General features: G+C 58.8%; 1 protein-coding gene across 5 annotated transcripts in view; it reads left to right on the top strand.

Annotated features, from left to right (window-relative positions):
• The first annotated feature begins 3,413 nt into the window (after positions 1–3,413).
• Positions 3,414–23,952, top strand: part of ELN (elastin) — a 31,347-nt gene continuing 10,808 nt past the window's right edge. For 4 of the 5 annotated variants that reach the window (XM_029948247.1, XM_029948245.1, XM_029948248.1 and 1 more), the window contains exons 1-21: positions 3,414–3,540; positions 9,446–9,496; positions 10,570–10,599; positions 11,086–11,118; positions 13,155–13,184; positions 14,530–14,565; positions 15,074–15,166; positions 15,347–15,430; positions 15,515–15,589; positions 16,269–16,316; positions 17,259–17,330; positions 17,650–17,679; positions 18,078–18,149; positions 18,645–18,686; positions 19,094–19,153; positions 19,446–19,493; positions 21,081–21,170; positions 21,254–21,319; positions 21,886–22,056; positions 23,102–23,155; positions 23,674–23,805. In XM_029948247.1, coding sequence (XP_029804107.1) covers positions 3,459–3,540; positions 9,446–9,496; positions 10,570–10,599; positions 11,086–11,118; positions 13,155–13,184; positions 14,530–14,565; positions 15,074–15,166; positions 15,347–15,430; positions 15,515–15,589; positions 16,269–16,316; positions 17,259–17,330; positions 17,650–17,679; positions 18,078–18,149; positions 18,645–18,686; positions 19,094–19,153; positions 19,446–19,493; positions 21,081–21,170; positions 21,254–21,319; positions 21,886–22,056; positions 23,102–23,155; positions 23,674–23,805 — 1,399 coding nt within the window. In that variant the 5' untranslated portion in view covers positions 3,414–3,458. The remainder of the gene's footprint in view (positions 3,541–9,445; positions 9,497–10,569; positions 10,600–11,085; positions 11,119–13,154; positions 13,185–14,529; positions 14,566–15,073; positions 15,167–15,346; positions 15,431–15,514; positions 15,590–16,268; positions 16,317–17,258; positions 17,331–17,649; positions 17,680–18,077; positions 18,150–18,644; positions 18,687–19,093; positions 19,154–19,445; positions 19,494–21,080; positions 21,171–21,253; positions 21,320–21,885; positions 22,057–23,101; positions 23,156–23,673; positions 23,806–23,952) is intronic. The other variant, XM_029948246.1, reaches the window with a different exon arrangement.

Raw genomic sequence — 23,952 nt, 5'->3', positions numbered from 1 at the left:
TACTTCCTTTTTCTTCATTTTATGGCGCTACTGGAAAATCTAAAATCGGGGGCAAGTTCTGGCCTTAAGGTCCACAGGTGGGTCTCTCTGATGAGCAGGGATGGATCAGGTCAGGGGGAAGGGGTGTTTCGCTGGGCCTTGTTGCTGATTCTCTCCAGAAGGATCTACACTCAAAGCCATGCTCCCAGGCAGCATTCCATTCCTTCCCAAACCTCTCCTAAGTCCCCGTGAGAAATTCATGCTCTTCTGCTGGTATAACCTTGACCTTATTTTAACCCATGGGATTAGCCAAAAGTACTCATACTCACAGGGAGGTGGAAATGACAGACAGCAGGGGACCCGGGGAGTAGGAGGGAGCACAGCAGGGGCCCCGGGTCCCACTGACACCAAGCTCTCCCCAGGCTGGCTCTGCAGCAAATGCTACCTCTGAGGAAGGAGAGCTGTTTCATGCAGGGCCTTGAAGGCCATCCCCAGAAGTCTGGGCTTTCTCCGGAAGGCGGCTGACGGTTTCTGAGGGAAGCAATAAGTGTCGTATAGCGCCGGTGGCTCTGGCCTTTCTAAAAGGGTGCCCCTGGAAGACTTGGAAGACAGACAGAGATGGCCTGTCAGTGACTCACCTGGATACCCAGCTGCGAGTGGGCGAGTGAGGCTTGGCAATGGCAACAGCGAAGCCAAGTCCACCCAGTATGCAGGGCACCACACAGCCCTCTGTGGACAGGTCTACGTTCATGACCTTATTTGATCTGTGCAGCTATGCAGGGGGGTGGGCACAGAGCATCAGAGGATGGGTAGGTTTCTCAAATGCTTGAGTGAATGAGCGAACGAACGCCGGCTAAGAACTGTCACCCCTGGTCCTTACATTAGGTACTGAATGCATCGGGCTAAATTGCACCGATGGGTTTGCTCCTGGATGGAAGCCCCTTTCGGGGTGTACAGAGTCGGATACATTATTGGACCTGTTATATGTGAGCACAGGATGCTAAGAAGAAGGGAGTCTCAGGTGGGGGCAGCACCCAGGGCCCTGGCCCTGCAGGGAGAAGTCTGGCCCGGCAGCCCTGAGTCTGCCCCTGCAGGCGCCCCCCCCCCCACACCTCTCCTGGATCCCAGGCAGCAGGCGCTCTCACGCTGGCTCCAGCCTCTCTCCCGGTCCTGGAATTAATAAAGACTCTGAACAGACTGCGGTTTGCAAGTCTGAAAGCCGGTTCCTGCCCACGTCACTGGCCTGACAGGAGTGGGGCCCAGCTCCTCCCCGGCGCCCCCTCCCTTCCCCCTTCCCAGGAGTGGGGTGGGCACGCAGATGCACCCCATGGACTCCCCTATCCATATGCAAGCTCATCCTGGGCCTCAGGACCCCGGTCCGGAGCAGCCCCTCCCCCCACCAGCAAAGGCTAGTTGGGGCCTCTAACCTTTCAGCCATCCCCAAAGCATCCCCAAATAACACACACTGGAAGTAAGAGCCTCTGTACGCTTACGTCCGAGCTTCAAGCCAGTTCTCCTCATGCACCCACCTTCTTCCAAACTCCGGGAGCAGCTGCGGCCTGAGACCAGGGAGAGGCGGGGATGGCCCAGGGTCCCAAGGTGGCCCAGCAGACAGCCAAACCTACCAGTCACCCTGAACACAACAGCGGGCCTTGCAGATGAGCGGGAGCAAGAGTACTGCAAGAAGAGTGCTTCCGGCACCAAACGAGGAGAGAGCATTTTGGATCTGGCCCACACAGCACAGAAATATATGACCGCATTTTATTTATCTTTGCAATAACCCTCCTAGGCAGGAATATTTATCACCCTCTGACGGATGACGAATCTGAAGATCTGTGAAGAGGCTACCCCAGTGGAAAGTGCTAGAGTTAGCGGTAGGTTTGCCGAGTCGAGTGCATGGCCTTGCGAGACCTCCAGGCTGCCCCAGTGCTCCTGGCTGGAGCTGGGGTCCTTTGGCTCTTTTGCTCAGAGCTGTGGTGCTGTGTCCCCCTCCCTCTCCATCTGGGAACAGAGGAAAGCTCAGAGCTTGTGGCCTCGACTTTTTCCCCTCAGAGGCTCTGATGAAGGCAAGTCTCAGCGTCCCTCTTCAATCCCCGAGCTCCCAAATTTCTCCCCCACTTTCAGGGGCTGGGGAGGCATGACCTACCCCACCCCAGAAAGATCCCCAAGGTTCTCATCCTGTGTCAAGCAGGCTGGGACCACCCCAGTCCTGGAAATGCTGGTCCCAGCTGTTTTGGCGCAGGGCTGCCCCCTCCTGGCCACCAGAGGAATGTCACCCCCCCGGCTGTTCTCCTGGGTCCTGCAGAGAACAGGCAGTCTGGACTCCAGAGTCTGGTCTGGGTGCTAACCGTGCTCAGCACTGAGACAGATAGGGGCTGGGTGACAAAGGGGGACTGGGTCACCTGTCAGTCTGGGTGAGGTCCCCAACTCCCCGGTCCCCCACAGAGCATCCGGGGATCCTGCCTGAACTTCCCCAGACACCGTGGCCTACACAGTCCTGCATGTGACCTTGATCCGTGACGAATGGAATCCCTATGGTGTGTCAGGGCCTCCCACACGTCCCCCAGATGTCCCAGGGGACAATACCAGCATGCTCTTCGCTCCCGGGAGGCCATTCCCCTGGTGCAGCCTGTCGGCTCTTGCAGATACGGATCCTGGACCTGCCCAGTACCCCTTCCCCAGCACCCCGGCAGGGGACTGTGCCCTTACCCGAAAAGAATGGAGCCCTATAATGTATCAGGATCCCCCTTCCTCTCCCCAGATGCCCCAGGGGGCGGCAATCTCACCTTCCAGGCCATTGTTCTCCCAGCCCCTCAGCCTCTGGAGACATTGGCCCCAGGCCTCAGACCCCAGACCTTCCCAGCACCCCACCTCACCAACTTTGGGCAGGGACCGTCTCCGGCCAGACCTGGGGGTGTTGGGGGGAATCTGGAGGGCCAGGGTGGGGGCAGAGGCGCGGGACAGCTGGCCTGTGTCCCCACACTGGGCCCAGGGCCGAGCCGGAGGGGCGGGGGCCTGGCCACTAGGGCCTTGGCTGGGGCCGGATTTTTGGCTGGGCTGCGGGGCCCTCCCTCCCGCTTCCTCTCCCGAGGGCTGTCCTGGCAGAGGCCCCCCTCGCACTTTCTGGCGGGAACAGGGCCAGCAGTGAGAGCACAGCTACAGAGGGAAAGCAGGAGAGAGATGGAGGAACTGTGTGTGTGTGTGTGTGTGTGTGTGTGCGTGTGCGCTCGCGCGCGTGAGTGTGTTTTAAGGAAAAAAGCCCACAGTCCAGTCCAGTCAGACCCAGCCTGGGAGGCTTGTGAGCCGGGCCTTTCGTAATTGCCCCCCTCCCCGCGGCCCCCTCCCCCAGGCCTCCCCCTTCTCCCGCCCTCCTGCCCGCCCTCTCTCCCTCCCTCCTTCCCTCTCAGCCTACGAGGCAGCAATTACGCTTTGGGGATAAAACGAGGCGCAGAGAGCGGACTGGGGCATTTCTCCCCGAGATGGCGGGTCTGAGAACTGCAGCCCTGCGGCCCGGAGTCCTGCTGCTCCTGCTGTCTGTCATCCACCCCTCGCAGCCTGGAGGTAGGCCTCACCCTGCTCCCGGGGTTCCCCGGCAGCCCGAGGGCCTCCCGGCCAGGTGGCTGGCCTGACAGACCAGAGGGCGCCCTTCACCCTGCCGTCCTCCAGGGGGTCCGGGACAGGAGGCTTTCAGCCCCTCCTGGGAGCCAGCTGGTGCAGAGGAGAGACCTGTCACCCAGGCACCCCAAGACTCAGGAGGGTCCCAGCTGTGTCCAGGTTCTGCGGCCCTGACAGAACTGAGGACCCTCCACTCTGTCCTGGGAGCTCCGCCATTGGGGGGGTCTGGAGCACACAGGGGAAGAGCCGGTGGGGTCTCGGTGGGTCCATTGGGCACCGGCGGTTTGCACACCTGTGAACCCAGTAGGTGTGCGCACACACCCTGGGGGGCAGGCGACCTGGGCCGGAGGCCAGCTCAGTCGTGGTGAGCTCTGTGACCTCAACAGGTTCCTTGCCCCCTGGGAAGCCAGGACGCCCCTCTGAGGAAGGTCAGAGTTGACGATGAGGTTGTGGGTCGGAGAGCCTCAGCGAGGAGGGGAGGGTTGGGACATCTGAGCATGTGTGTGTGCGTGCATGTGTGTCACAGGTGGGCATGTGTGTATATGCCCAAATGTGTCAGCAAACAGTGGAGGGGAAACCTGTGTTCACAGGTTCATCCCAAGCAGGTGTGTGTGTGTGTGTGTGTGTGTGTGTGTGTGTGTTGAGGCAGGGGTTGAAGGGTATGTGAAAGTGCCCATTAGCATGTGCAAAAGTCTGCCACCGCCAGGCATGTACATGTGGGAAATATGGTCTCCAGGTGTGGATTCTCATCGTGCATGTGACCATGTGTGTGTGTGTGTGTGTGTGTGTGTGTGTGTGTGTGTGTGGTACAGAACACAAACGGGGATCAAAGAAGCTGGGGAAAGTATTCATCTTCTGGCAGAGGGAGGCTGGCAGGGGGACAGAAGCCAGAGTGGACCTGGGGGCAGTCCTGGACCACCTGGTATGCTCTCTGTCATGGGCCACAGGGGTGCCCCCCGTGGGGCTACTGCACGCCTCGAAGGACCCTGAGAGTGGCCCCCTGGGGGCCCCTGAAGAAGCTCCTGGCCACAGGAAGAGGGGTGTGCAGACACTTGAACCATTTGGTGGGGTGGCCTGGGTGGGGTCTGCTCTCCGTGGGAGGCCTCCTGGCCTTAGGAACCAGACTCTCAGTGGGGGCCAGCGTGGGGGGCACAGGATGGAGCGGGGCCAGGAGGGAGGGCTGACGAAGGGGCTGGGGCCGCAGCACCTGTTTCCGTGAGACTGACCGGCGGGGCTGAACCACAGATCCTGCACAGGGGTCAGCTCCTGGCCCGGATTGGGGGTGGGGGGAGGGGTGGGGAGGGGGAGGGGAGAACACACTCACCACCAGTTGGGCCCCACAGGGGGAGTGAGACAATCCCAGAGGACCAGCCACCCCAGCGCCCAAGAGTAACGGTTCTGGGCCCTCCTGAGCCTCCTCTCCGATCCTGCACGTGACCCCGGAACAGCTTCTCCTCCTATAGCGTGGCACTTGATCCCCTCAAAAACCCTGAGAGCTGAGCATATTATCCTCTTTTACAATAGGGAAATGGAGGCTCAAGCGCCAAAGGCAGCCCCAGGGGGTTGACACCAGCCAGTTCTCTGCCAAAGGATGAGGGGTGGGGGCAGGGCACCGGGCAGCACTTGGGAAGGTGTGCGCCAGGGGCTGAGTCCCCGAGGTGAGCACACCCTAGATCAGGTACCCACGGTGACACTGCTAATGCTCAGCCCTCATTCTTTTCTTGTGCGTGCAAGTCTCAGCTCTGTCCCAGCTGGTAGAGTAACTGGGTCCCAGGAAGGGGTGCGTGTATCTGTTGGGGGAGTTTTGCCCAGGGATGACCAAAATCTAAAGAGGTCGAGGTGTGGAAAGGGGTGTGGAAATGATTGTACGTCAACGTAAAGAGCCACCCGCCTGGCTCTCCGGGGGACCCCAGCTTCCCTCCCGCCCTCCATCAAGAGGGTATCACCCCGACAAGTTCCCCAGTCCCCGAAGAACCGTATTGTCAATGGGGGAGTCCCCAGAAAAACCGATAGCCAGCCTTGTCTAGACCCATTCAGGATAGGTCCAAAGTAGCTTTGAGGACCAGCTGCCCAAACCCCTCTGCCATTTAAAAAGGGAGGAGGGGAGGGAGGGAGAAATCAAATCAGACAGAATTCTGTCTCCCTGGACCCAGAAATATTATCAGCCTTCTCTTTTTTCTGATTTCGGAACTAAGGATGATTTAGAACAAGGATTCTCAACCCCTGGCTGCATGTTGGAGTTAACCAGAGAACTTTAAACAATTCCGATGCCAGGGTCCCACCCAAGCTTTCCTGCTTTCTTTGGTCTGAAGAGGGAACTGGCCACGGAGGTTTGGTCAAAAGTCTGCCCAGGTAACTCCAATGAGCCTACCGGGACCTCCAGCTGAACAGCTAATCCTGCTTCTCCGCATTTGCTGGGGCCGAGGCAGGAGGACAGATGTGCCCAGGGGAGGGACGGGACAGAGTCACACAGCAGAGGACAGACTGTTTTTGAAAAGCCCTTGGCAGGCTTTCTCCATGCAAACAAAAAACAGCTTCGTGCGGTCTTATCTGCTCTTCTGCCAGCCCCCCGGACTTGGGCTTGGCAAAGCCCCTTGCCAAGGCCTGCTGGCCCAATGCTCACCCCCGAACAGCCTTCTCCACATCTTTGAACCTGAAGCCCGGGGCCCAGGCAGAAGGCCCTGCGTGTGACTGGGGTCAGCTGTGCGTCTTGGGCCAGGCGCCTCATCTCACTGGCTCTTGGTCTCCCTGGCCATAAAATGAGGAAAAACACCCCTGCTCAATTGATCTGCTAGGCACAGCGGGAGGGGCTCACCATGAAACATCTACAAAACGCAGAGAAGGGGACTGTGAGAATGCGAATCTCTGAAATGACAGATCTTCTTTTTCAGAATGGGCTTATTTGAGCTGATGGACTCCTAATGAGTGCTTCTTTGTGAGTTTTAACTCTCCCTCTTGCTACTCATGCCCATCTTCTGTCTCCTGGGCATAGCCTGCGTGAGTGATGGAGGAAGCAGCTAAGACAGGGGGATGGGAGGGCCCGGAAGAGTCCCGGGAAATCCAGGAAGGCTTCATAGCAGAAGTGACATTTGAGTTAGACCTTGAAAGAAAGGGTCTTGAGGGGCTGACTGTGGATGAGAGATGAGCCTGGGTCCGTGGAGCCCAGAGGCAGAAGTAGAGAGAATTCTACCTCCGCAGAAAGACTTCTCTGCAGGTAGGGCTGACGGCGTCATCCGGAAGGGGTGATTTTCCCGTCTCTGGAGGCGTGTGAGCAGAAGCACGGGGTGGATGTTTGCGGAAGGAGTCTCGGCCCAGGCCAAGAAGACTGTTATGATCTCGGAGAGTCTAGGATCTGGATTCTAAGATGCAAGAGACAAGTTCCACCCTGGGCTAGCCCGCGAAACAAGCCAAACCCACATAAAACAAGACAAGCATATGCTCCAAGCCAGCTGCTTTGGGCCAGCTGAGCAGGGAGAACCACAGGCCCGGAGAAAGCAGGAAGGGAAGAATTTGAGCTCAGTCTTAGAGAAAGGGCCGGACTCGGGGAGCAGGGAGGCATGCTGGCAGGAGGGTCCCCCTCCTGCCAAGGAGGTAAGAAGGAGGACGACCGGCTGGAGCATGAAATGAGGCCACTGCCCTTTGGAAGGCCCTTGACCCACTCCCGTCGTCATCTGCTCTCACGTCCCCTGCACTTGTCGAAAGGGGGCAGGGCTGGGATCCTTCACACACCCTCCCGAACCTCCTCCATTTCCTCAGCTCAAAATGGGGGTCCAAATCTCTAGCCGCCCCCCTCCAGGCGGTCATGGTCCAGGCCCAGAGTTTGGCAGTCGCTGCTGGGATCTGAATCATGGGGGGTGGGGGAGGGGGGAGTCAGGAGGGCTGCCCGGAGAGAGGAGGCAGAGGATGTGGAGGAGCAGATCCTGGGCAGAGGAAGTAGGGGTTCTTCTGGGACCGAGGTAAGGAGCCCCCCAGGCTGGTTGGGGACGAAACAGGCTGGACGGAGACCCACAAGCAACATCTTCCCCTCAACCTAGTCTGCTCCTGGTTTAAGAACACCTACTGTATACCTGGCTCCAGCCGTATACTGTGCAGCAAAGTAGACACTAAGGGTGACCAGCTTTTCCTCTTTTTTTTTTTTTTTTTTTGCGATGACTCTATGCCAGAGCCAGGGGTAGGACACGGCTCTTACTTGAACCATCTGGCATTTGACAATTTGCGAGGCAGAGATTATCAGTCCCACATTTCCTTAAAGGAAACTCGGGCTCAGAGGGGTTAAGCGACTTGCCCAAGGTCACACAGATGGGAAGAAGTGGCATGGCCAGGGGCCAGAAGGGTCTGTCCTGAGCCCCCCATGCTCCGCTGCACCCCCCACACTGCTTGGAGAGCAAAGAGGTGGAGGGAGGGCACTGTCAGGAGGGAGCAAGAGGGAGAGAAAGGGGGGCAGGGGGAGAGCCGAAGCACAGAAAGACCTGGAGCACAACTGGGAAAGGCACAGAAGAGACAGTGCCGGAGGCAGGAGCCAAGGGAGGCATCAAAGGCCCAAGGCAGGCTGTGTGTGTGCTTGGCAGCCGGCAAAAGGGCCGAAGCGCTCATTCCCAGCAGGCCCGGCCTCCTGGGGCCACCACTACGTGTCCCCGAGGCTCTGGCCAGACTGCTTGCACACTCCAGGTCTGGATTGCAGGCCGTGGGGGGCTGCAGGCCCTGAGTGAGCCAAGGTGGGGGGTGGAGGGGGGAAGGGGTGTGGCTCCGGGGCTTTGGCACCCGGTGACCGTGACAGTCTGGCATTCCCCACCCTCCTGGGCTGCTGCTGAGCCTGACAGAGCCACGGGGCCAGCAAGCCCAGCGTGCAGCGTTGCCAGGCCACGGAGGCCAGACATCTGCCATGAGGCCTCTGGATCCGATGCAATGCTGCCCAACACGGTCCCCCGACCCCACCCCTGCCGGCTTTCGGCAGGGTGGTGCCAGGGCCCGGGGCCGGGCCATCGGCCAGGCTGCTCATGAGGCTGGGGCCACTCTGGTGGTGGAGTCAGGGCTGGGTCTGCACCATGATCCTCTGTTGCCATGACCACACTCGGGCCCTGTCTGGGGCCCAGTGCTGCGGCATTCCCCGGCGAGGGCTCTGCGGGGCCGTGGGGAGTGAACTCGTGATCTCGGCCGGGCAGACAGCCCCTGGCCTGGCCAGTGAATTAACTTTTCCTTAGGAAACTATTCACTTTGCTCATTCATGGTGTCCCCCTCTGGGCCCCGGCACCTCCTAAGACAGCCCCGTGTCAGACAGCCAGGGCCCCACCCAACCATTGCTGCCCAGTGGCTGAGGACGCTGACCTCACACCATCCTATCAGTGTGGGAATGGCTGCATTTTTGCTGGCAGCAGCCACATTTCCTTACTGCTCTCTGTCATAGCCCAGCCTGCCCTCCCACAGCTCTGGCCCCTGCTCAAGCTGCTCAGGGCTGGAGAGAGTTGGGCACCCAGCCAAGGGTAGGCAGCCCTAGCCCAGGCCGTCTCGGTTGGGGTGGGGGGGAGAAGATGCAGGTTACACAGTGCAGACCACCATGCTCAGGGGAGAGGCCTGGCTCCATTTCTTTCCGGCTGTGTGTCCCTGGGCACGCCTCTTAACCTCTCTGAGCCGATTTCACATCTGTTCAAGTGCCGATCCTAATCTGTGCCCTTCCAACCCCTCAGGGCCATTCTGAGAAGCATGAATGAGAAAATGCTTTGTAAACACACATTGCTTGGTCCACATATCTTGCTTTGTAGATGTACAACAGCACCGCTATGGTCTGTGTCATTGTTGTTACCGTGCTTTTATTCATCTTGGCTGATGGAGGATTCTACCTACTTACTTCCAGGGGTCCCAGGTGCTGTTCCTGGTGGAGTTCCCGGAGGCGTCTATTACCCAGGTAAGGTACATAAAACTTGCACACTCCCTGGGAAAACAGATCCTGATTCATTCGTAAGAGACACACAGGGTGACAACGCAGAAGGGGAGACATTGGCACACCTACCAAAGTGGACCCACGAGCCTCTTCTAGTTAAAAAAGTAGTCCACGTGACACTTTTACAAGTACTCAGAGCACAACTTTTCTGAAAAATGAAAGACGATGCTTTCGAGGCTGTGGGAAAATGGGTGTCTTCATGCAGCCCTGCCTGTCAAACGCTTATCCCCACTCTTGGGCATCCAGGCAAAGGAAATAATGGAAAAGCAGAGAGAGAGAGAGAGAGAGAGAGCCCAACCAAGGTTCATGGGAGAGTTATTTGCAAAGACATGAAACAACAAGCCCACCTGACTAGAGGGTGTGATTAAGTAAAGTCTGAAATAACACCAGGCTACTAGTAAGTATGAGTGTGCTACCTGCGCAACTGTACGGTGAAGTGTTCTTCAAAGGCAAACAATAAAAAGCAGCTTTGGAGACTGGGAACGCCCCCAAAAGATAATGGGTAGAATGTGTTGTAGCTCTGGCACGGTGGGGGAGGGGGGACGCGTTTTCTTTTAATTTGGAAAAAATGCATCTTGCTTTAAAGTAGATTGAAAAAGAGAAAGTAACGCTTTCAATACTGAAAAAGTATTTGAGAGGCGCTTCCAGGGAGGTGTTCACCTGGAGGTATAGGAAGAGAGGCACCCGGAGAGGACCTAGAAACTCAGTGTCCTTCCCTACGCCTTGCCCTCTTCCATCCGGCCGTTCCTCAGTTACCTGCTTTTATAATAAACCGGCAGTCTAGACAAAAACAAACCATAAAAAGCATTTGAGTGTACAGAACTGTTACGAAGGTGAGGGCAGCCACAGACACTCCCAGACACAAGCAGGCCCCGGGCTGTGGGCCCAATGGGGAACTGAGGCTCAATGAGCTTAAGGCTAGCCAAGGTCATGCGGCTGGGCAGCCAGAGACTTGACTGTGGGTCAGTGTGCAGCTTTCTGGCAGTGACATTGATCGTTCTGTCTGTCTGTCTGTCTCTCTCTCCCTCTCAACGCAGGTGCTGGTCTCGGAGGTCTGGGAGGAGGAGGTAAGCTCTGAAACCAAACGGTTCTCGCTGATGGGGTCCGGCCGTGACTCTGGTCCACCCAGGTCCCCAGGCCCCAGAACCCCAGAAGACCAAGGCATCAAGGGCTCCCTCAGTTTGGGGATGGAGCGTCCAGTGTCGGGAGAGAGACTAGCCTTAGAGCCGGAACCCACAGGCCTCCTGAGCCCCTCCCCTTTTTGATCTTCCATAACACCCCTGCAAGGCCTGCCCAGTGGGCATCCTCTTTCCCTTCTGGGGCTGAGACACTGAGTCTGAGAGAGGGTAAACCATAAATCAGGTGAACTTCCCACCGGCACATCCAGACACTGGGCTCCCAGCAGCTCCCTGCCCAAAGGGTGTGGAGGCCATCCCCCCACAGCCCTTCTAGAACTGGGGAGTGGGAAGCCCCAAAGCCCCACGGAGATAAATAGCAGATAAAGGGTTGCCTGGGCTCTCCATTCACTACCTTCCATTCTCTTCCCTCTGCAGCTCTGGGGCCTGGAGGCAAACCACCCAAGCCAGGTAAGACCCAAGGCCTCAGGGCACTGAGAGAGGTCCGGGGAGAGGAGGGCCCGCCGAGTGGTGAACCTAGAGGCAGGAGGAGGGAAGGAGGTGGCGGGCAGCACCAGCTCCCCAGGTATAAGCGGGCTGGGCCAGGGCTCCCGGCTTCGAAGGAGCAAGACTAGAGGCTGCTTCAGGTCTCTCCTGCCAAGAGTGTCTGGGGTCCACCCTGCAAAGGCCTGCGTGCGAGCTGCCTGGAGGGAGGCCTTGCTCGGGGTCTCAGAGACAGCCCAGGGGCAAAGGTAGGGACAGATATCCCAGCGGCCACCCAGCCTGTGAATGTCACTCTGGTGCTCAGACACAGACGGTGGGCCCCAGATTCCATCTGGATGGTCCCCTGACTCCAGACTAAGCTTCCTCTAACTCCAGGCCAAGCCCCTGACGTCTCCGAGCAACATGACATCCAGAGCCCTTATTGACAAGGCTGAACCCTGACCCAAGACTCAGACATGGACTTAACCCCAGACTGAGCCTTGACCCGAAGCCCCAGATGAGCTCCCCTCCTGACCAGGCCCCTTCCAGCTGTGTCTAGACCTTGGAGGTTTCCAGAAAGAGGATCTGGTTAGATATGTCCAGGCCTTGCCCACAGGGCCCGGACCTGCCACTGAGGTCCACCATGGGCTCAATCAACCCACCTCCAGGAAAGGGGGAGGGATGGTCCCTCTGGGAAACCCTGGTGGACAAGGAGCAGGTGGAGGAAGTGGTGTCTCGGTCCATATTTATGGCCCCGTCGGCATGAGATTCTCCACATGGGGCCTTGGCACCCCCAGCTCTGTGTCTCCCTGGCTCTGAAGCCGGAGGCTCGAGGACAGTGTGGATGTCCAAGGGCTCTTACGAAATCCCGACGTTCGATGATCCAAGTGCAAATGAATCTACGGGACCCAGATCCTTCTTGCCGGCAAGCCCATCCGGGTTGTGAAATTCCAGGGCTGGGCCGGGCCAGGCAAGAGAGAGAGAGAGAGAGAGAGAGAGAGAGAGAGAGAGAGAGAGAGAGAAGCAGGACAGCAAGGAGTCCTGGGCAAGGAGTGTCCTGGGATCTGTTAGGGGTCTGCAAGTCCGCTTCACTGCTCACCCTGGGTCCTCACTGGTGGAGAGGACACAAAGGCACGGGAGCAGCACTTGGCTAGGCCAGAAAAACCCAAGCAGTGGTGGGTTGCGACTACAAAGCTAGAGGGGCGTGGGGGATGGGCTTACCGCACTGCCCGCAGGGGACCTGAGGCAAGACCAGAGGGATGACAGAGTCCCATAATGGATGAGGGATGGGCGCTGGAGTGAGGTGTGGACCAGTGGAGTCCATGGAAAAAGACCTAGTGGAGACTGAAAGAACTTCCAGCTCAGGGCGAAGGAGTAAGACCAAAAGGGAAGTCAGGAGATCTCCCTCTGCCGGGAATCGGCTGGGTTCCACCACCTCCCTGAGGTCATCTGTGGGCCCCAGCACTCTGGGCACATGGTGCCCCCCACTCCGGAACAGCTCCACCATCCAGGCCGCGAGGACGTCCGGGCTTGCCCAGGCAGGATGGAACGGGGGACAGGCAGCCTGTGTCATGCTTGGGAACAATTAATCCCTTGACAAGCATAGGGTGGGTAGCTTAGGAGCTGCTCCACGTGGGCCTCGGCGGGCTGGCCCTGCCTGGACTCTCATTGGGGGCCCGGGCAGCTGGGAGCCTGCACCACCCACATCCCCAGCACCAGCTGGAGGCCAGCCACCTGCCCCGGGGCACAGGAAGGGGTTGGGGGACACCCACCGGCTGCCCTGGCAGGCTGCGCACACTAGGTGCTTTCTTCTCAGCAGACCGCTGGCCCCAGGAAGCTTGGGGACACAGCGGCCATTCTAGAATCTCTGAGAGGTGAAGTGACTTGCCTCCTCACACACAGAGTAGGTGGGGCCAGCAGGGTTTCAGTCGGAGCTCTTGGACTTGGAAGAGAGAGCGTTGGGCTGGCCGGGCCCCCTTGGCTTCTGGCTACGGTCAGCTCCTCACCTCTTTCCCCCTTTCCAGGGGCTGGACTCCTGGGGGCGTTCGGACCAGGTGAGTCTACAGGAAGGAGGGCCAGCAGGGGTGGCGCTGGTCATGCGGGAGGTGGCCCTGGGATCAGGCAGCTGGCAGGGGAGCCTGGGAAAAGGGCAGATGGCTGCAGAGAGGTTGCCGGGCCACACTCCACCAGCCCCGGCTCCTTCTCACTTCCTGTTGGATCCCCATCTTCTCTTCCCAGCCCTTCTGTGGTCAGGAAAAGCCCAAGTGTGTTCCCTGCCCTATTGGAGCTCAGGAAATGGGCCCGGCTTGAGAGGAGCCCCTGACAGAGCTGGGGAAGGGCAGGGCCTGCCGTCCTGGGAAATGAACCAAGCACAGCGCAGGCCTGGCCTGACCCATACCACACCTGCACAGAAGGGAGAGGGGCTGACGTTAGAGCCCCACCTTACAGAGGGGCTTGCTATGTTTCAGGCATGGTCATGGCCAGCTCATACATGGAGGAGATGGGGGGTGACGGGAGAGACCATACCCAGTGAAAGCCAGGTAGACCCTCCGGGCTCAGCAGCTCCCCATGTCTGGGGTCTGTCCCAGAGAAGGCTGCCCCTGGGCTCAGCACCCTGACAGCCAGGACTGGAGCTTGCAGGAAGGATTCTCACAGAATTGGACACAAACCTGGCACGCTTGTGAACCCCAACCTGATTGCCCATCAGTCCTGGCCAAAGCCATGGAATGTCTCCTGGAGGGGGAGAACGAGCAATTGGGCCCAGATGTGGGAAGGAGAGAGCCAAAGGGACCCATTTGACTTCTCATAAACATTTTAGCATCCGTCTACAAGCAAGGAGGCTCCTGGGCTGCAGGGCAGGCTGGAAGGACGGATATACAGAGACAGAAGAGGTTCCAGATACAGGGCAGGAAGAGTGGGCGGAGCCAGGGGACTCCCTGCAAGGAAGCAGTACAGGCCTGGGGTGGGGACTGATGGCAGGAACAGAGCAGGGCCTGGCTGGGGTGGGGGTGGGGGTCACGCTGGCAGACTGCTCAGCTCCAGCCCTCACAAAAAGCCCTGCTGGGTGACCCTTTATCTGGCTGGCCTTTTAGGGGAAGCAAGGCACGGCTTAGAGGTATTATGGGGGGTCAGTACAACCTGCCTACATGGCACATAGTAGCTGGTCACTAAATGGTGGCTGCCATTTTATCAGGATCTGTCCCTAAGTCCCAACTGCTTGCTCCTTGCCGTGGGGGACCTGCCAGAAACCCAGCTTGGGTCCAGCTTAGGGGCCCAAGCGCCCCACACCAACCACAGCACTCCCTGCCTTGTACCTGATCACCCTCTACGAGACCCTTCCTGCCCCCCGGGCACCAGCCTCTCCTCTCCTCACCTCACCCTGTCTCCTTCTCTCTGCAGGTGCCGGTGGGCTTGCGGGCGCTGGCCCTGGGGCAGGTGAGTCTTGACATCCTAGCAGCGTGCACATCTGGGGGCCAGAGCTGAGCCCAGGGCAACTGTTCGGCATGGAGGGCCACTGGGGTGCCGGGACACAGGCCAGGCCTATGATGGGTGCTCCCATGAGGGTGAGGGTGAGCCCACCTGTGCTGAGCATCTATCCATGGCACGAGTGGGTCACCGCTGGGGACTGGACAAGAGCAGGACAGAAGCCCCAGTGGCCAAAGGAGCCTAGAGGAGTTGTTCAACTCGGAAGGGCTCCAGGAAGGCTTTCTGGAGGAGGGGAGGATGGAAGTTGGACCCCAAGAGATCCCCGTAATTTTGCAAGGCTGAGCAGGGCAGGCTGGCATATGCTGCTATCCAACAGCGAACCTGGTGCTGGTCCAGGGGTTGCTGTTGGCATGAAAGTCCTACGGAGAGCAGAAAAACCTCTTCAAATGTGCCTCCCAGGAAGGACAGGGCCTGGTGGACTGGGGCTCAGAGCCTTACTCGGGCCTCGCCTCTGCAGGGCTGGGGACCTTTCCTGCAGGCACCTACCCGGGGGCTCTGGTGCCTGGTGGAGTGGCAGGGGCGGCTGCGGCCTACAAAGCTGCCAAGGCTGGTGAGTTTCACTCCTGGGGACATGCTTTAAGCCCTCTGGCCTCTGTGGGTTCACAGCTTTGCAAAGCGCTTTTCCTGGGAGGCAGGCAAGAGGGCGAATTCTCATCTCTGATCCACTGGGAGCCCGGGACCCTCCTGCATCCCACTATTCCTTGCATGACCCCTTGTCCTGGATCTGTAGGCGCTGGGCTTGGCGGCGTTGGTGGACTTGGTGTTGGCGGGGTCGGCGGCATTGGTGGTGTTGGCGGCCTAGGAGTGTCTACAGGTATGGCGGTGAGACCTGAGTTGGGCAGGTGAGGGCCTCAGGCCTGGAGGGGAGCCCACTCTGATGCCGCCCGCCCCATGCCAGGTGCGGTGGTGCCGCAGCCCGGAGCTGGAGTTGGAGTCGGAGTCGGAGCCGGAGGGAAGCCCGGGAAAGTGCCTGGTCAGTGCGCTGTCCCTGGGGCTGGGGGGTGGAAGGCGGGGAGCACAGAGGCCCGCACCTGCACACCGCACAGGAAGGGTGGTCCCGGCCGCAGCGGGTGGGGAAGCTAGCTAGGCCCATGTCTGGTGCCTCATCCCAAATGTGGGAGAGGGGCCACGGTCTGCCTTGTGGGCCCTTCTTCCAGCTCTTGGAGCAGAAGGAGACCTCAGAGACAGGCATTCGGGAGACAGATGGGGCGCCGGGGCTCAGGATGGGCTATCAGCTTAGAAGGGCCCATCTCGGCAGAGTGGGTCTGAGTCCCAGGCACGCGGGCTCCACATCTGGTGCTCCTTCCTCTGCCCCGGGCCCTTGAGGAAGTGACTCCAGGTTGAACAAAAGGCTGCCTGAGTCCACACAGCAGGGAGGGAACATCTGGAAGCTGTTAGCCCAGAGGTGGGCTGAGCCAGCCATGTAAACAGGCTCCAGGAGACAAGATAAATCCACACACAAAAGGGTTTGCCGATGATTTCCGAAACTCGTGGGAGAGCTGCGACCACGGCACATGTGTCCCTGGCTATGCCCTCCGGGCCCTGGGGAGCTGGTATGGGAGGCCCGGAGCCGCTCCAGAGAGAAGGACCCGGGAGGGGTCCCCCGAGTCCAGGCTGCGGCTCACAACTCAAACCGTCTCTTCTGGCCGCAGGTGTGGGTCTGCCAGGTGTCTACCCAGGTGGAGTGCTCCCAGGCACAGGTGAGGGGCAAGAAGAAGGGGACCCTAAAGCGAGGAGAGCAGCCTTTGGCAGCCTCCTGGGTGGTCTGTCACCTCCCCGCTAGCCAGGGCGACCAGCTGGGCCCTGACCAGCACTGTCTCCCTAAGCATCAAAGCTCAGACCTGGCCGTCTTTCCCCACAAAGTCTAGTCAGCTTCACACCCCCCACCCCGCCCTCAAGCCCTGACCCTCGGCCCAAACCCAGACCCTTGTCAAAGCCCGAGAAGGGCCCCCCAAGGACACACCAAGTCCCAGTGTGGCCAGCTGTTTCCCAAAAGCCGTGAGTCACCAGGGGGCCCGCCCAGCACATCCGCCTGCCGGAGACCCCTCAGAGCTGCCCTCTTGCCCTCCATTCCCTGCCAGGGCCTGGCCACCCCACCCAGCATGTGACCTCCTGAATTCCCCCAAAAGCCCAGATCTGGCCTGCTTAGAGGGATTTGCTAACAGTGTGACCCTCCCCCTGTCCCTCTGGCTGAGGTGGCCCAGGCCCAGTGGAGACAACAGTAGTGGAGCCACCAGATGCTGGCAAACAGAGAATTCCCGGCCACAGCAGATGGCCACCTCCTGTTTGGTGTGGCTGCACCTCAAGAGAGAACCCCTGAGGCTTCCTGCATTGAATAGGGCTTGACTGTCTCTCTTCTCTGGGGACGGTGTTACAGTTGGCTGCAAATTAACCCCAACTTAGAGAGAAGGCCAACTGAGGCACAGGCCCAAATGGCTAGGAAATGAGGTACAAACTCAGATCTCCTGACCTTGGGTCAGACAGGGAAGGAGAGTCACCACTATATGTGTCCCTGCTACCACGTGAGCCGTGCCTGTCACTGACAGTCAGTACAGAAGGTTAGCAGTGACCCGAGGGCGGAGTGAATGTCTGAGAGGCTGCCTTCCCACCCTCACCGCCAGCTCCCCTCTTTGCCCCCTCAGGAGCTCGGTTCCCAGGTGTGGGGGTGCTCCCCGGGGTTCCCACCGGAACAGGAGTCAAGGCCAAGGTCCCAGGTATGTGGCCAGCCTGTGGGGGGAATCTCCACCCACCCTCAGGCCCCTCTGGCCCCGGTAGGGGTGGTGAGGGAGTACCCTGGACTCAGGGCCCTCTGGATGGGCACTTCCTGGGCTCCAGTCCTGGTACAGCCATCTAAGATGGGCAGCAGCCCTCTAAGAAACCCCCCAGAGTGTGTTAGGGCCACCACGGGCCAGAGGGTCTGGGCAGAACTGGCCAGTCTGTGATCAGCCCGCCCCTCGGTGCCCCCTGGCCCTAGTCATTGGCCCCCATGGTGGCTGGGCCTCAGTGACAGCTTGTTGTCATTGGTTGTTGCAGGTGGAGGTGGACCTTTTGCTGGAATCCCAGGTGAGGCCAAGCTGGGTGTCCCCAGGTGGGTGGGCAAGCCAACAGAGTAGCCAGCCAGGCAGGGAGGGGCGGGGCCACCCAGAATCCCCGGGAGGCCTGTCCAGTCTCCCTCCTGCCTACTGCTCCAGGCCTGGGAACAGCTTCAGCACTGCACCCTGCTTCCCTGACCCAGTGCCAGATGACCCCAGAAACCCCACCAGTCTGTGCCAAATGCTGTGAGAGCTGCAGGGCCCCAAGAGGGAAATAGTCCTGCAGCTTCCGGGCGGAGGTGACCCAGCACCGAGCTGACCACTGATCAGCCGCTCCAGCCCAGCAGAAAGTCAAGTGTGAGGCTGAGGGCTGAGCAGGGCTGCTGGCCACCCTGCAGGGACCTGAGTCCACCCTCCTTGTTCCCAAAGGAGTTGGACCCTTTGGGGGCCAGCAGCCTGGAGTCCCGCTGGGGTACCCCATCAAGGCTCCCAAGCTGCCAGGTAAGTCGGAAAGAGGATTCAAGAGGGGCCCCACGCCAGGACTCACTTGCACGCACACATAAGTTTGCACACGTGCACACGCAGACACATGTGCAGAGGCCCATAGTCTGGATAGGAGACAATCTGTGTTGATGGTAAGAGACTCGCTGTGATGGAAAGACCCCTCCGAGGTCAACCCCCACCCCCACAGTCGGCTTGGACAAGGAGATGTTTCCTGTTGAGAGGAAAATCAGGAAGATTCTAGGGCCATGGCAGGCCCTGGATTTGCAGGGGGAGGGGAGTTCCATCAGCCCCTGGAGAAGGGGTCCCTCTCCCCCTTCCACCAAGGGGATCTGCTCCCCCCAGAGCCTCTGTGAGCAGCTCGGGACCTTTGGTGTGCATAGGGGGGTCTCAGACCTCAGTACCTGTGGGGGTAGGTCTGTCTACCCAGGCAGTGGGGGCCCCAACACAGGGCTGCCATGGAGCAGCCCCTGAGCCCCCCCACCCTCTCTTCAGGTGGCTACGGACTGCCCTACAGCACTGGGAAACTGCCCTATGGTGAGTAAGACCCTCCTAAATGGATGGACTTCTAGCACTTTCCCACTGTGGGGTTTTAGCAAGGACCTCTCCCGCTAGAAGAGCATCCACCTGGGGATGGAAGGGAGTCTTGGAAAGGGAATGCCCTAAGAAGGGAACACAGAACTCGGACTCGGGCAGCCTGGTTCTCAATCCCAGGCCTCATGTCTAGCCCCCGGCCTTGGGCAGACCAGTTTCTTTTCTGAGCCTCGGTATTTGCTTCTATAGAATGGGAAGAAGCGTCCCACCCGCATTTGTGTCTGGTTTTTAACTCTGGCTGGGAGTGATAGGGTGGAGACTCTGGGCAGCCTGGCCCCTGAAGCGCAGGAAAGGAATGGCAGCCACAGTGAGATCTGCACAGGTGCCCACTGAGTCGCTCTGTTTCACAGGCTACGGGCCGGGAGGAGTGGCTGGTGCTGCGGGCAAGGCCGGGTACCCGACAGGGACAGGTAAGGAAACCGTCACCCAACTGTCAGCTTAGAGGGCCCTCGTCACCCAGGCTCCAGAGCCCCGGGGTTGGCCAGGGTCTCTCGAGAACGTGAGGCCAGCCCACCGTGCCTCCAGACCCTCGTCTGAGCCTGGAGAAGATTCTCTGATAGGGGCAGTCCCGTCAGCCCCTGCTTGCTATGAAGCCCCTCACCCACACCCACATGTGCAAAGATTCGTTCTTGTGGGGCTGGAGCAGGTGGGGTCGGAGATGCAAGAGCCATTTGCAGAGTCTCTCTCCTTGCCCTTCCCTAGGGGTTGGCTCCCAGGCTGCAGCAGCAGCAGCTAAAGCAGCTAAGTATGGTGAGTGCCCCTGCCAGCCCCCAGCTCCCCAATCTGTATTATCACTGGAGCCTGCCTCACGGAGAATGAACCAAGGCAGGCTCTCCCCCCACCATCTGTCCAATGTTTTCAATACCACCCATTCCTCCAGCCATTCATTCTTTATCCATTCCTCTCTCCACCCATCCCTCGTCCATCTTCCCATCCCTCCCTCCATCCATCAACCTCTCCTTCCTTCCATCACTCCATCCTTCTGGCTCTCCATTCCTCCTCCATCCCTCCCTCCCTCCATCCATCCACCAATCCTTCCATCCATCGATCCATCCTTCCGGCTCTCCATTCCTCCCTCCATCCCTTCATCCATCTATCCATCCATCTATCCATTCATCCACCCATCCCCCATCAGTCTCCCCTCCATTCCTCACTCCCTCCCATTCCTCTATCTTTCCATTCCTCCATCCTTCATCTATCCATCTCCATCTCTCCCTCTCCATCAACCCCTTCCTCCTTTATCCCTCCATTCTGCATCTCTCCTTCCCTTCCTCCCTCCCTCTTTCCATCCATCCCTCCAACCATCCATCCATCCCTCTCCCCTTCTCTCCCTCCCTCCATCTATTTCAAAGACCAGGGTCAACTAAGAACCCTGCTGTAAAATGCAGGCCATTGTGGTGGGAGTCACGAAGAGGGAGACATTTCTACCTGGGGAAAATCAGGAAGGCTTCTCAGAGAAAATAATGTTTGATTCTGGAGTTTTGCCTTGTGGCGAAAATAGGGAGCAGCAGCCCAGGCAGAGGGGAGGGGTTACTATGGTGGTTGGAATGATTATTTCAGGTGGTACATACTTGAACATTGAAACACTATTGTTGTTCACTATCAATTTAACGTGTACTATAAAACGTCCAACCTGCTCCTCTAGTCACTTGGGCAGCAGATGTGACACAGCCTTTCCTGTGCCCGTGTCGTGGGCACAGTGAACACCTATGTCCCCACCCCAGATCGCCTCCCAGTTCAGAATCAGATGACTGGGGCTGGAGTCCTTGGCTTCATCTCCAGTTCCCGAGCGAGCCCTCCCTGTGCCCTGATGGGACAGAGGACGTCTCACCGGCCCAAGGGGGCAAGATGAGGGCGGGGAGGGGCCAAGCACTGAGCAGAAGGCCTGCTCCCTGGAGGCCCCCATGGCTGGAATGTGGGAGCAGGAGAGTGGGACAGTGAGGGGCTGCCAGAGCCAAGCAGCCAGGCGCTTGGATTACAGACTTGGCTGAGGTTTTGGAAGACAGGGAGAGGAAGCCTTGAACATTCCTACAGGGGCCCCTCTGGCCCGGGGAGCGGCCGCTTGTGGTTTCTCAGTATGTGGCAGTGATCAGGATGGGATTTGTCTGAAAACATACAAGTCCTTTAATGAGCGTGTTGAAATGGACACTTTGGGGGTGAGTCAAGGAACGGTCGGGTAGGGGCCTTCTCCAGCAGGCCCTGCTGGGAGATGTCTGGGCCTCCTTCCCAGAGGAGAGTGTGCTGGTTAAAATTCCAGCATCCAAGTAGCCTTCCTGCCTGGCCTCCTGGGGCGCTGGTTGGGGGGGAGCCACATCTTCACTGTCCCTGTCCCATCAGGTGCTGGAGGAGTCGGGGTTCTCCCTGGTGTCGGAGGTGGTGGCATTCCTGGTGGGGCCGGTGCCATTCCTGGGATCGGAGGCATTGCAGGTAGTGTCTGTCCAGCTGGGGGTGGGGGTGCTCTTGAGGGGGACCCTGGGAAAGGGCCTCACCCTCTGTGGCTGTCTCTCCAGGGGCAGGGGCTCCTGCTGCTGCTGCTGCTGCTGCTGCAAAGGCTGCTGCTAAGGCAGCTAAATACGGTGAGTGTCCCCAGGGTGCCCCAGCCTGCCCCCAGACCCTCCATCTGCACGGGCCTTGGACAGCCCAGCCCTACAAGGCTGGGTGAACCTTATCTTCATCCATCTATGGCAGCCTCTGTCCTCCCCTCCCCAAACTCGCAATGTCCCTACCTCCTTGCCTTTGCCCATTCTGGCCACTCTGCCTAGAAGGACATTATCTTCTACTGATTGGCCCAGCTGGTGGCAGGTGAGGGGGCTCTCATGGAGCATCTGGCTTCTCCTTTCCTACCTTCAGGGCTGCCTGCACCTGCTGCACCCACTGCCTGGGTGCCCAGTGGAGAGATCTGACTTTGCTTTAGACCTAGATGGGGCTCTCCCACCCACCAGTCCAAACCCGCAGGTGCTCTGCGCAGGCTCCGTCAGCCTTCCCCTTCCCCCCACTGGGTTGGATCCATGTGGGGATGCCAGCCTGCCTGGGGTCTGCACTCAGGACCTGCCTCTCCCACAGATCACCAGAGCCATGCCCTTGGGGGCCCTCTGAGGTCCCCACAGGGTCCAGTCCGGAAAACAATCCTTTCCTTCCACAGGAGCTCCAGGAGGCTTGGTGCCTGGTGGGGTCCCAGGTGTCGGGGTCCCAGGTGTCGGGGTCCCAGGTGTCGGAGTTCCAGGTGTTGGGGTCCCAGGTGTTGGAGTCCCAGGTGTTGGAGTTCCAGGTGTTGGAGTCCCAGGTGTTGGAGTCCCAGGTGTTGGAGTCCCAGGTATGGGGGGCCCGGGCATTGCAGGTGGACCAGGTGAGCTGGACTGTGTGTGTGCGTGCTCATGCTTGCGTGTAAGAGAGAAATATTGAAACGATTGCTAAGGCTTTTGGATTCCCCCTAATACCTCACCTATCTATCCTCTTCTCTTCATATGATTGCCCATGCCTCATCTTCTCTTCTTTGGGCTGTAACAACCTCCTAATTAGTCACTGCCAACATTATCTTCTCTAATTCATCCTCTGGCTGTCAGTGTCCCCTGGAATCGGGGGGCATCTCTTTTTTATCTCTACGTTCCCAGACCTTAGCTGAATAAGTACTTGGTAAATGGTGGGTAAGTGGATAGAAGGATGGGTGGGTGGTTGGATGGATGGATGGATGGATGGATGGATGGATGGATGGATGGATGGATGGCTGGATGGATGGATGGACAGACGGACGGGTAGATGAATGGTTAGATGGACAACTGGGCATGTAGGTGAATGGCCATGTAGGTGAGTAGACAGGTCGATGGATGAAGGAATGGGTAGATGAAGGGACAAATACAAGGATGTGTAGATACATGAATGAATAGACACATGGGTAAAATGATGGGTGGATGGATAGATGGATGCATGGATGGAAGGACAGATGGAAAGGCAGATGGGGCCCTAGATAAGTGGTTAGAAAGATGGATGGATGGATAGATGAGTGCATGGGTGATGGATGATGGATGGATAAGCACATGGTTGGATGACCAAATGACTAGATGGGTGTGTAGAAGGCAAATGCAAAATGAATGGTCGGATGGATAGATGAATGGATAGAGAGGCAGATGAGTGAATAGGTGGATGGATAGGTAAGTGCATGGAAGGACAGAGGGACAAGTAGTTGACTGGGTGGGTTGAAGTCCAAGGATAGCCAAACAAATGGACAGACATGTGGGTAGGTTGATGACTGAGTGAATGGGTGGTTAAGTAGACAGATGGTCAGAGGAGAGATGGGGATATGTGTGGGTGAATGGATACACAGAACTTTGTGTCATTTGTGTCTCCCTTGGTCTCTCCAGGAGCTGTGTCACCAGCTGCAGCCGCTAAAGCAGCTGCCAAAGCAGCCAAATACGGTGAGTGCTGTGCTGACAGCTCTGCCCCATCCTGTTCTGGCCAGAGAAGGGGAATGACTTGCCCAAGCCACACCGCAAGCCACTGGCAGAACTGGGACTTGGAACTGGTGGGCCTGGGGCAATGTCTCTCTCCTCCAGTCATCTCCCACCAGGAGGCCACGGGGCTGAGTGATGGGAAAGTCCCAGTATGGCATTCCCAGTGGTCAGCCTCCCTGACCCTCCCTGGCCAGGCCCAAACCTGACTGGGAATACGGGAGCTGCCCACAGTCTCTCCCTAGCCAACAAAGGGGCCCTTCGGAGAAGACAGTGGTTGGAGAGGCGGGGAGGGGGGAGGGGGTGTCAGTAAATGCTCCTGCAGGAAACTGGCAGGGGGTGCAGGCATTCTGTGGTTTCCAGTCCTTCATGCACCAGACTTGGGGGAGGTTTGCATCCTCTTTCCTGGTTGACTGTCTCCCCCAGAGCCCACCCCAGCCACCCTTGCTGAGATGCTTTTCCATCCAATTCTCTTCCCTCCACAGGGGCCAGAGTGGGAGGAGTTGGAGGCCTTCCCACTTTCGGGATTGGTTACGGTATCGGAGCTCTCCCTGGAGCTGTCCCTGGAGCCGTCCCTGGAGCTGTCCCCGGAGCTGTTCCAGGAGCTGGCCTTTCCCGTGAGCCTTAGTTCCACCTAGGAAAACTTCTTTTCTGCAGGGCTGGGGCGGGGGGATGCGGGGAGGCAAGGAGGCGCAGGGGAGTGTAGACTGGGCTTCAAGGTGCTCAGGGAAGAGCTGGGGCAGGAGGGAGGATGGGAGGGCCTT

Source organism: Suricata suricatta, chromosome 8 (assembly GCF_006229205.1).
Source record: "Suricata suricatta isolate VVHF042 chromosome 8, meerkat_22Aug2017_6uvM2_HiC, whole genome shotgun sequence".
Lineage (NCBI taxonomy): Eukaryota > Metazoa > Chordata > Mammalia > Carnivora > Herpestidae > Suricata > Suricata suricatta.
The sequence above is the reverse complement of the archived record's forward strand: the minus strand, read 5'-3'. Positions and strand labels throughout refer to the sequence as shown.